Raw genomic sequence first — 12,253 nt, 5'->3', positions numbered from 1 at the left:
CAACACACTGTTAGGACACCTGGACAACAACACACTCTTAGGACACCTGGACAACAGAACACACTGTTAGGACACCTGGACAACAACACACTATTAGGACACCTGGACAACACAACACACTGTTAGGACACCTGGACAACAACACACTGTTAGGACACCTGGACAACAACACACTGTTAGGATACCTGGACAACAACACACTGTTAGGACACCTGGACAACAACACACTGTTAGGACACCTGGACAACACAACACACTGTTAGGACACCTGGACAACAACACCCTGTTAGGACACCTGGACAACAACACACTGTTAGTACACCTGGACAACAACACACTGTTAGGACACCTGGACAACACAACACACTGTTAGGACACCTGGACAACAACACACTCTTAGGACACCTGGACAACAACACACTGTTAGGAAACCTGGACAACACAACACACTGTTAGGACACCTGGACAACAACACACTGTTAGGACACCTGCACAACAACACACTGTTAGGACACCTGCACAACACAACACACTGTTAGGACACCTGGACAACAACACACTGTTAGGACACCTGGACAACAGAACACACTGTTAGGACACCTGAACAACAACACACTGTTAGGACAACACAACACACTGTTAGGACACCTGGACAACAAAACACACTGTTAGGACACCTGGACAACACAACACACTGTTAGGACACCTGGACAACACAACACACTGTTAGGACACCTGGACAACACGACACACTGTTAGGACACCTGGACAACACGACACACTGTTAGGACACCTGGACAACAACACACTGTTAGGAAACCTGGACAACAACACACTGTTAGGACACCTGGACAACAACACACTGTTAGGACACCTGGACAACAACACAGTGTTAGGACACCTGGACAACAACACACTGTTAGGACACCTGGACAACAACACACTGTTAGGACACCTGGACAACAACACACTGTTAGGACACCTGGACAACAACACACTGTTAGGACACCTGGACAACAACACACTGTTAGGACACCTGGACAACAACACACTGTTAGGACACCTGGACAACAACACACTGTTAGGACACCTGGACAACAACACACTGTTAGGACACCTGGACAACAACACACTGTTAGGACACCTGGACAACATCACACTGTTAGGACACCTGGACAACAACACCCTGTTAGGACACCTGGACAACACAACACACTGTTAGGACACCTGGACAACAACACACTGTTAGGACACCTGGACAACAACACACTATTAGGACACCTGAACAACAACACACTGTTAGGACAACACAACACACTGTTAGGACACCTGGACAACATCACACTGTTAGGACACCTGGACAACAACACCCTGTTAGGACACCTGGACAACAACACACTGTTAGGACACCTGGACAACAACACACTGTTAGGACACCTGGACAACAACACACTATTAGGACACCTGGACAACAACACACTGTTAGGACACCTGGACAACAACACACTGTTAGGACACCTGGACAACAACACACTGTTAGGACACCTGGACAACAACACACTATTAGGACACCTGAACAACAACACACTGTTAGGACACCTGAACAACAACACACTGTTAGGACACCTGGACAACAACACACTGTTAGGACACCTGGACAACAACACACTGTTAGGACACCTGGACAACAACACACTGTTAGGACACCTGGACAACACAACACACTGTTAGGACACCTGAACAACACAACACACTGTTAGGACACCTGGACAACAACACACTGTTAGGACACCTGGACAACAACACACTGTTAGGACACCTGGACAACAACACACTGTTAGGACACCTGGACAACAACACACTGTTAGGACACCTGGACAACAACACACTGTTAGGACACCTGGACAACAACACACTGTTAGGACACCTGGACAACAACACACTGTTAGGAGACCTGGACAACAACACACTGTTAGGACACCTGGACAACACAACACACTGTTAGGACACCTGGACAACACAACACACTGTTAGGACACCTGGACAACAACACCCTGTTAGGACACCTGGACAACAACACACTGTTAGGACACCTGGACAACAACACACTGTTAGGACACCTGGACAACAACACACTGTTAGGACACCTGGACAACAACACACTGTTAGGACACCTGGACAACAACACACTGTTAGGACACCTGGACAACACAACACACTGTTAGGACACCTGGACAACAACACACTGTTAGGACACCTGGACAACAACACACTGTTAGGACACCTGGACAACAACACACTCTTAGGACACCTGGACAACACAACACACTGTTAGGATACGGACTGCCTGGCTGGCTGGGTGTGTTACCTCGTCTCCCATCTGTGGTATATAGGGACATCTCCGAGGGACTGTGTCAGTGATCCAGGCTGACGGTAGCCACTCCTCCAGAGATAACCCCGCCTCCTGAAATGCCGCGGAGAGAGAGGAGAGCAGAATTAGGCCGATACCCGCTAATTATCAAAATCCAGAAAAGAGCCCTTGAATTCTACAACCACCTAAAAGGAAGAGATTCCCAAACCTTCCATAACAAAGCCATCACCTACAGAGAGATGAACCTGGAGAAGAGTCCCCTAAGCAAGCTGGTCCTGGGGCTCTGTTCACAAACACAAACAGACCCCACAGAGCCCCAGGACAGCAACACAATTAGACCCAACCAAATCATGAGAAAACAAAAAGATAATGACTTGACACATTGGAAAGAATTAACAAAAAACTGAGCAAACTAGAATGCTTTTTGGCCCTAAACAGAGAGTACACAGTGGCAGAATACCTGACCACTGTGACTGAACCAAACTTAAGGAAAGCTTTGACTATGTACAGACTCAGTGAGCATAGCCTTGCTATTGAGAAAGGCCGTCGTAGGCAGACCAGGCTCTCAAGAGAAGACAGGCTATGTGCTCACTGCTCACAAAATGAGGTGGAAACTGAGCTGCACTTCCTAACCTCCTGCCAAATGTATGACCATATTAGAGACACATATTTCCCTCAGATTACACAGATAAACAAAGAATTTGTTTTCCCATATCTACTGGGTGAAATACCACAGTGTTCCATCACAGCAGCAAGATTCGTGACCTGTTGCCACAAGAAAAGGTCAACAAGTGAAGAACAAACACCATTGTAAATACAAACCATATTTATGCTTATTTATTTTCCCTTTTGTACTTTAACTATTTGCACATAATATGACATTTGTAATGTCTTTATTCTTTTGGAACTTCTGTGAGTGTAATATTTACTGTTCATTTTTATTGTTTATTTCAGTTTAGTTTATTATCTACATCACTTGCTTTGGCAACGTTGACATATGTTTCCCATGACAATAAAGCCCCTTGAATTGAAATTACAATTGAAATTGAATTGAGAGAACTTTAAAATGTAGAAATCTTATAGTCAGAGCAGAACATTGTGAACCTCATTATAATCTTGCAGGCTGATTTAATTACACAACTTTTCCTCAACAACGTACATCATAAAGAGGTAACTGTATGGCTCAGTTTACTGAACTGTAGTTAAACAATCTCCTTATAATGCAGAGTTTAAATCCCACAGCCAGATTACAATGACGTTACCGGTAGTTGGCACAGTGAAAATGAGGGCATGATAAATAAATACCAAACACAAACCTTCCTCCTCTCCTTTGGCTTCTTCTTCTTTGGTTGCCCTCCGTCTTTGTCTTTCTTCCTGTCTTTCTTTCCATCTCTCGTCTTCTTCTCTTCGTCCTCCTCAGAGCCGCCGCTCTTCTTTTTCACCTTCACGCTCTTCTTCGGTGGTTCCAGGTTGATCCCTGCATCTGCTGTCCAGTCAGAGTAGTCACTGGAGCAGTCACTATAGCAACAGAGTCAGAGTAGTCACTGGAGCAGTCACTATAGCAACAGAGTCAGAGTAGTCACTATAGCAACAGAGTCAGAGTAGTCACTGGAGCAGTCACTATAGCAACAGTCAGAGCAGTCACTGGAGCAGTCACTATAGCAACAGAGTCAGAGCAGTCACTATAGCAACATAGAGTCAGAGTAGTCACTGGAGCAGTCACTATAGCAACAGAGTCAGAGCAGTCACTGGAGCAGTCACTATAGCAACAGAGTCAGAGTAGGCACTATAGCAACAGAGTCAGAGTAGTCACTATAGCAACATAGAGTCAGAGTAGTAGTCACTATAGCAACATAGTCAGAGTAGTAGTCACTATAGCAACATAGAGTCAGAGTAGGCACTATAGCAACAGAGTCAGAGTAGTCACTATAGCAACATAGAGTCAGAGTAGTAGTCACTATAGCAACATAGTCAGAGTAGTAGTCACTATAGCAACATAGAGTCAGAGTAGTCACTATAGCAACATAGAGTCAGAGTAGTCACTATAGCAACATAGAGTCAGAGTAGTCACTATAGCAACATAGAGTCAGAGTAGTCACTATAGCAACATAGAGTCAGAGTAGTCACTATAGCAACATAGAGTCAGAGTAGTCACTATAGCAACATAGAGTCAGAGTAGTCACTATAGCAACATAGAGTCAGAGTAGAAACTATAGCAACATAGTGAGAGTAGTCACTATAGCAACAGAGTGAGAGTAGTCACTATAGCAACATAGATTCAGAGTAGTCACTATAGCAACAGAGTCAGAATAGTCAGTATAGCAACAGAGTCAGAGTAGTCACTATAGCAACAGAGTCAGAGTAGTCACTATAGCAACATAGAGTCAGAGTAGTCACTATAGCAACATAGAGTCAGAGTAGTCACTATAGCAACATAGAGTCAAAGTAGTCACTATAGCAACAGAGTCAGAGTAGTCACTATAGCAACAGAGTCAGAGTAGTCACTATAGCAACAGTCAGAGTAGCCACTATAGCAACATAGATTCAGAGTAGTCACTATAGCAACAGAGTCAGAGTAGTCAGTATAGCAACAGAGTCAGAGTAGTCACTATAGCAACATAGTCAGAGTAGTCACTATAGCAACAGAGTCAGAGTAGTCACTATAGCAACATAGATTCAGAGTAGTCACTATAGCAACATAGAGTCAGAGTAGTCACTATAGCAACATAGAGTCAGAGTAGTCACTATAGCAACATAGTCAGAGTAGTCACTATAGCAACATAGTCAGAGTAGTCACTATAGCAACAGAGTCAGAGTAGTCACTATAGCAACATAGTCAGAGTAGTCACTATAGCAACATAGTCAGAGTAGTCACTATAGCAACAGAGTCAGAGTAGTCACTATAGCAACATAGATTCAGAGTAGTCTCTATAGCAACATAGAGTCAGAGTAGTCACTATAGCAACATAGATTCAGAGTAGTCTCTATAGCAACATAGAGTCAGAGTAGTCACTATAGCAACAGAGTCAGAGTAGTCACTATAGCAACATAGATTCAGAGTAGTCTCTATAGCAACATAGAGTCAGAGTAGTCACTATAGCAACATAGATTCAGAGTAGTCTCTATAGCAACATAGAGTCAGAGTAGTCTCTATAGCAACATAGAGTCAGAGTAGTCACTATAGCAACATAGATTCAGAGTAGTCTCTATAGCAACATAGAGTCAGAGTAGTCTCTATAGCAACATAGAGTCAGAGTAGTCTCTATAGCAACATAGAGTCAGAGTAGTCTCTATAGCAACATAGAGTCAGAGTAGTCTCTATAGCAACATAGAGTCAGAGTAGTCTCTATAGCAACATAGAGTCAGAGTAGTCTCTATAGCAACATAGATTCAGAGTAGTCTCTATAGCAACATAGAGTCAGAGTAGTCTCTATAGCAACATAGAGTCAGAGTAGTCTCTATAGCAACATAGAGTCAGAGTAGTCTCTATAGCAACATAGAGTCAGAGTAGTCTCTATAGCAACATAGAGTCAGAGTAGTCACTATAGCAACATAGATTCAGAGTAGTCTCTATAGCAACATATGTGTTTTACACACGAGATCCACAAACACCTCCATCTGACTGTTGGAGGACAGGCGGCTCAAGAATCAGCCAAGGAACATCCGATAACCGTGTACTCAGCAGTGGTAGACAGTCACAAACCTACCTACAGAAACAATGGCATCCTGGTCCTGGATGGGTATACAAATACGGTTCCTACCTGGAGCTGCTGTGGTCTTCAGGCCAGGTCTCCTGTTCCTACCTGGAGCTGCTGTGGTCTTCAGGCCAGGTCTCCTGTTCCTACCTGGAGCTGCTGTGGTCTTCAGGCCAGGTCTCCTGTTCCTTTCTGGAGCTGCTGTGGTCTTCAGGCCAGGTCTCCTGTTCCTACCTGGAGCTGCTGTGGTCTTCAGGCCAGGTCTCCTGTTCCTACCTGGAGCTGCTGTGGTCTTCAGGCCAGGTCTCCTGTTCCTACCTGGAGCTGCTGTGGTCTTCAGGCCAGGTCTCCTGTTCCTACCTGGAGCTGCTGTGGTCTTCAGGCCAGGTCTCCTGTTCCTACCTGGAGCTGCTGTGGTCTTCAGGCCAGGTCTCCTGTTCCTACCTGGAGCTGCTGTGGTCTTCAGGCCAGGTCTCCTGTTCCTACCTGGAGCTGCTGTGGTCTTCAGGCCAGGTCTCCTGTTCCTACCTGGAGCTGCTGTGGTCTTCAGGCCAGGTCTCCTGTTCCTACCTGGAGCTGCTGTGGTCTTCAGGCCAGGTCTCCTGTTCCTACCTGGAGCTGCTGTGGTCTTCAGGCCAGGTCTCCTGTTCCTACCTGGAGCTGCTGTGGTCTTCAGGCCAGGTCTCCTGTTCCTACCTGGAGCTGCTGTGGTCTTCAGGCCAGGTCTCCTGTTCCTACCTGGAGCTGCTGTGGTCTTCAGGCCAGGTCTCCTGTTCCTACCTGGAGCTGCTGTGGTCTTCAGGCCAGGTCTCCTGTTCCTACCTGGAGCTGCTGTGGTCTTCAGGCCAGGTCTCCTGTTCCTACCTGGAGCTGCTGTGGTCTTCAGGCCAGGTCTCCTGTTCCTACCTGGAGCTGCTGTGGTCTTCAGGCCAGGTCTCCTGTTCCTACCTGGAGCTGCTGTGGTCTTCAGGCCAGGTCTCCTGTTCCTACCTGGAGCTGCTGTGGTCTTCAGGCCAGGTCTCCTGTTCCTACCTGGAGCTGCTGTGGTCTTCAGGCCAGGTCTCCTGTTCCTACCTGGAGCTGCTGTGGTCTTCAGGCCAGGTCTCCTGTTCCTACCTGGAGCTGCTGTGGTCTTCAGGCCAGGTCTCCTGTTCCTACCTGGAGCTGCTGTGGTCTTCAGGCCAGGTCTCCTGTTCCTACCTGGAGCTGCTGTGGTCTTCAGGCCAGGTCTCCTGTTCCTACCTGGAGCTGCTGTGGTCTTCAGGCCAGGTCTCCTGTTCCTACCTGGAGCTGCTGTGGTCTTCAGGCCAGGTCTCCTGTTCCTACCTGGAGCTGCTGTGGTCTTCAGGCCAGGTCTCCTGTTCCTACCTGGAGCTGCTGTGGTCTTCAGGCCAGGTCTCCTGTTCCTACCTGGAGCTGCTGTGGTCTTCAGGCCAGGTCTCCTGTTCCTACCTGGAGCTGCTGTGGTCTTCAGACCAGGTCTGCTTCTTTTCTCCCTCCTTCTCTGTGTGTTTAGGACGTACATCTACCTCTCCCTGGATAGAGGGCCAGAGAGATGGGGGGCAGAGGAGAGAAGGGTGGGAGAAAGAGGGGGGAGCGAGAAACGGGGGAGAAAGAGAGATGGGGGAGTAAGAGAGGGGGAGAGCAAGTGAAAGAAATGGGAGACAGGGGATGGGAGCGAGAGAGGGCGAAGAGAGAGAGAGAAAGGGGGACAGAGAAAGAGAGGGGGGATAAAGAGAAAGGCGGAGGGAGAGAGAGAGAGAGAGAAAGGCGGAGGGAGAGAGAGAGAGAGAGAGAAAGGGGGAGGGAGAGAGAGAGAAAGGGGGAGGGAGAGAGAGAGAGAGAGAAAGGGGGAGGGAGAGAGAGAGAAAGGGGGAGGGAGAGAGAGAGAGAGAGGGAGAGAAAGGCGGAGGGAGAGAGAGAGAGAGAGAGAGAAAGGCGGAGGAGAGAGAGAGAGAGAGAGAGAGAGAGAGAGAGAGAGAGAGAGAGAGAGAGAGAAAGGGGGAGGGAGAGAGAGAGAGGGAAGGGGAGTGAGAAAACATTATACCAACTGACCAGTGTTACAGGTTACATAACTTCTTCAGACAACTTTTGAAAGCTCTTCAGCGTCAAGGTAACAACAACACGTCGTACCTCGGAGATGCTGTCGTTGTCATAGTCATCATCGGCAACCTCAGCGCTCTGACGACTTGTCTCCTCGGCGGCCGCACGCGTCTGGTAGCCACGGTTACCCTGACTCCTCCCCTCCTCTGCCCCGACACACTCTGGAGAGGGGAACTGAAATAGAGAGAAGTTATAGGAACTTCATGTATATCTCTTGCTTGAGGGGTGTGTGTTAACGGTGAGCTGTTTGTTCAACCACACCCACCCGCAATTACAATTAACCCGCCCACCTCAAAATTCACAGCTTTTGTCTCATTGAATAAACATGGTCCTTTTTGCCTCTGTGGATTGACATAAACATTTTCTGCCAATTCCCCAAAGCGATTGGCGTATCGGCTATTTGGTGTGTGTACAGTTAGTCCCTAAAGCTTAAATGCTGACCACACCACCCGTGTTTCGCACGCGAGCGTAGCAATTATATATATTTTTTTTTACACATTCAGTGCCTTGGGAAAGTATTCAGACCCATAGACTTGTTCCACATTGTTCGGTTACAGCCGTATCGTAAAACCCCATAACGACCAAGAACAAAAAAACTGCTGTTTAGAAAGCTTTGCAAATTTATTAAAACATTTAGAAAACAGAAATACCTTATTTATAGACCCTTTGAGACTCTAAATTGAACGCAGGTGTTTCCACTGATCATTTAAAAAAAGTATAAATATTTAACCTTTATTTATTTATTATTACATTTATTTATTTGGACACCAGACGACAACATCCGGTGAAATTGGAGGGCGCTCAATTCAAATAAATAATCCTAATATTAAACATTTATTAACATACAAGTATTTTATATCATTTAAAAGCTTAAATTCTTGTTAATCTAACTGCGTTGTCCGATTTCAAAAAGGCTTTACGGCGAAAGCATACCATGCGATTGTCTGAGGACGGCGCCCCACATCAACATATTTTTCAACCAGCACAGGCTTCATAAAATCACAAATAGCGATTAAATAAATCACTTACTTTTGAAGATCTTCCTGTTTTTAATCCCAATGGTCCCAGCTGCAACATGAATGGTCGTTTCGTTAGATAAAATCCTTCTTTATATCCCAAAAAGTCTGTTCAGCCATCGACTCCAGTAATCCACTCATTCAACATGCAGACAAAGGAATCCAAAAAGCTAAACTTTGTCCAAACAAGTCAAACGATGTTTCTATTTAATCCTAAAATGTAAATAAACTATAATATTTCATACGGAAAGTTGTTCAAAAGGAAAGGAAAATTAGTAAGCGCTCTCTGAAAGACTGATATTGTTCTGGTGCTCTTCGCTCCAAATAATTGTTCGTTTTTCAAAAAAACAAACCTGAAACTTTAATTAAAGACTGTTGAGATCTAGTGGAAGACATAGGAATTGCAATATGGGAGACGGATTTACATAGAAACAATAGGTTCCCATTATAAGAGCCTGGGAGCTCAAAAAAAAAAAAAACTCTAATTGAATTTTCTTCAGATTTTCGCCTGCCATATCAATTCTATTATAGTCTCAGACATTATTTTAACAGTTTCAGAACCATCAAAGTGTTTTCTATTCAATGCTACCAATTATATGCATAGCCTGGCTTCTGGGCGTGAGTAACAGCTGTTTACTTTGGGCACGTCAGTCAGAAAATTCAGGAAACTAGACCCTATCCCTAAGAAGTTTTAGGAACACATTCTTATTTACAATGACGGCCAACCCTGGCCAAACCTGGACGACGCTGGGACAATTGTGCCCTAATCACGGCCGGATGTGATAAAGCCTGGATTCGAACCAGGGACTGTAGTGACGCATCTTGCACTGAGATGCAGTGCCTTAGACCACCGTGCCAAATCCTTGAGATGTTTCTTCAACTTGGAGTCCACCCGTGGTAAATGCAATGGATTGGACAAGATTTGGTAAGGTACACACCTGACTATATAAAGGTCCCACAGTTGACAGTGCATGTCAGAGCAAAAACCAAGCCATGAGGTCGAAGGAATTGTCCATAGAGCTCAGAAACAGGATTGTGTCGAGGCACAGATCTGGGGAAGGGGACCAATAACTGTCTGCAGCATTGAAGGTCCCCAAGAACACAATGGCCTCCATCATTCTTAAATGGTAGAAGTTTGGAACCACCAAGAGTCTTCCTAGAGCTGCCCGGGCAAACTGAGCAATCGGGGGAGAAGGGCCTTGGACAGGGAGCTGACCAAGAACCCGATGGTCACTCTGACAGAGCTCCAGAGTTCCTCTGTGGAGATGGGAGAACCTTCCAGAAGGACAACCATCTCTGCAGCACTCCACCAATCAGGCCTTTATAGTAGAGTGGCCAGACGGAAGCCACTCCTCAGTAAAAGGCACATGACAGCCCACTTGGAGTTTGCCAAAAGGCACCTAAAGACTCTCAGCATATGAGAAACAAGATTCTCTGGTCTGATGAATGCCAAGAGTCACTTCTGGAGGAAACCTGGCATCATCCCTACGGTGAAGCATGGTGGTGGCAGCATCATGCTGTGGGGATGTTTTTCAGCAGCAGGGACTGGGAGACTAGTCAGGATCAAGGGAAAGATGAACGGAGCCAAGTACAGAGAGATCCTTGATGAAAACCTGCTCCAGAGCACTCAGGACCTCAGACTGGGGCGAAGGTTCACTTTCCAACAGGACAACGACCCTAAGCACACAGCCAAGACAACGCAGGAGTGGCTTCGGGACAAGCTGTGCAGCAATGCTCCCTATCCAACCTGACAGAGCTTGAGAGGATCTGCAGAGAAGAATGGGAGAAACTCTCCAAATACAGGTGTGCCAAGCTTGTAGCGTCATACCCAAGAAGACTTGAGGCTGTAATCGCTGCCAAAGGAGCTTCAACAAAGTACTGAGTAAAGAGTCTGAATACTTATGTAAATGTTAATTTTATGTACATTTTTTTTGTTTGTTTTTTTAGCAAATATTTCTAAAAACCTGTTGTTGCTTTGTCATTATGAGGTATTGTGTCTAGATTGATGAGAGGAAAAAAACAATTTAATCAATTTTAGAATAAGGCTGTAACGTAACAAAATGTGGAAAAAGTCAAAGGGTCTGAATCCAAACTGCTCACGAGCGCCAGGGTAGCCTGGTGCTGAAATAGAACTTGGTTCTATGTTTGATGCTTGACGCACTGCAAGGCCGCGTCTCCCATCTCCTCATTGGTTGTTAGGAGCATATACCCACGTGGGTGATTGAAAGATGAACTGAGGTCCACACTCCAGTCCAGTTGGTGGTGGTAATGCACCTTAAAGTTGGTTGCCAACTGCCATATAAAGTCCAACGAAGAAGACTGAACTAGGAGAGATTACTACATACTAACTAGGAAAGATCACTAGAAACTAACCAGGAGAGATCACTAGAAACTAACTAGTAGAGATCACTAGAAACTAACTAGGAGAGATCACTAGAAACTAACTAGGAGAGATCACTAGAAACTAACTAGGAGAGATCACTAGAAACTAACTAGGAGAGATTACTATAAACTAACTCGGAGAGATCACTGGAAACTAACTAGGAGAGATCACTAGAAACTAACTAGTAGAGATCACTAGAAACTAACTAGTAGAGATCACTAGAAACTAACTAGGAGAGATCACTAGAAACTAACTAGGAGATCACTAGAAACTAACTAGGAGAGATCACTGGAAACTAACTAGGAGAGATCACTGGAAACTAACTAGGAGAGATCCTCTCCTCTTTAATCTGTGGATTAATTGTGGGAGTAGAGAACACACAATGATGAGTGACTCAAAGTGGGTCAATATTCTACAAAGATACACAAGGTCTTGTTTTTCTGTATTTCAGTTGAAATAACAACCCAGTGTTTATATCCCAGGACAAATGAACTAGCAACAGCAAGCTAGCTAAATGTCCATGAATGTTTCATATGTTTCGACCCCAAATGAATATAGTTGGTTCAGAGTTGTTTTTGATATTTCATCTTGCGTGTCCTGAAAGCGTTTGGTGTGGGTGAACATGTGCACACGGACATACACGCGTGCTCGTGTAGTCTGCATGTTAGGCGTACGCACTAATGTC

The 12,253-nt window shown here is 45.5% G+C and overlaps 1 protein-coding gene across 3 annotated transcripts in view; it reads right to left on the bottom strand.

Annotated features, from left to right (window-relative positions):
- The window catches only part of phip (pleckstrin homology domain interacting protein), a 111,074-nt gene that overhangs the window by 38,242 nt on the left and 60,579 nt on the right, over positions 1 to 12,253 (bottom strand). For all 3 annotated transcript variants that reach the window (XM_071412409.1, XM_071412411.1, XM_071412410.1), the window contains exons 22-25: positions 8,200 to 8,343; positions 7,519 to 7,601; positions 3,688 to 3,889; positions 2,369 to 2,464 (exon numbers count right to left, since the gene is read on the bottom strand). In XM_071412409.1, the coding sequence (XP_071268510.1) occupies positions 2,369 to 2,464; positions 3,688 to 3,889; positions 7,519 to 7,601; positions 8,200 to 8,343 (525 nt within the window). The remainder of the gene's footprint in view (positions 1 to 2,368; positions 2,465 to 3,687; positions 3,890 to 7,518; positions 7,602 to 8,199; positions 8,344 to 12,253) is intronic.

This window comes from Salvelinus alpinus, chromosome 8, assembly GCF_045679555.1.
Source record: "Salvelinus alpinus chromosome 8, SLU_Salpinus.1, whole genome shotgun sequence".
In the NCBI taxonomy this organism is placed as follows: Eukaryota; Metazoa; Chordata; class Actinopteri; order Salmoniformes; family Salmonidae; genus Salvelinus; species Salvelinus alpinus.
Note: the sequence above shows the minus strand (reverse complement) of the source record. Positions and strands in the feature narration are given on the sequence as shown.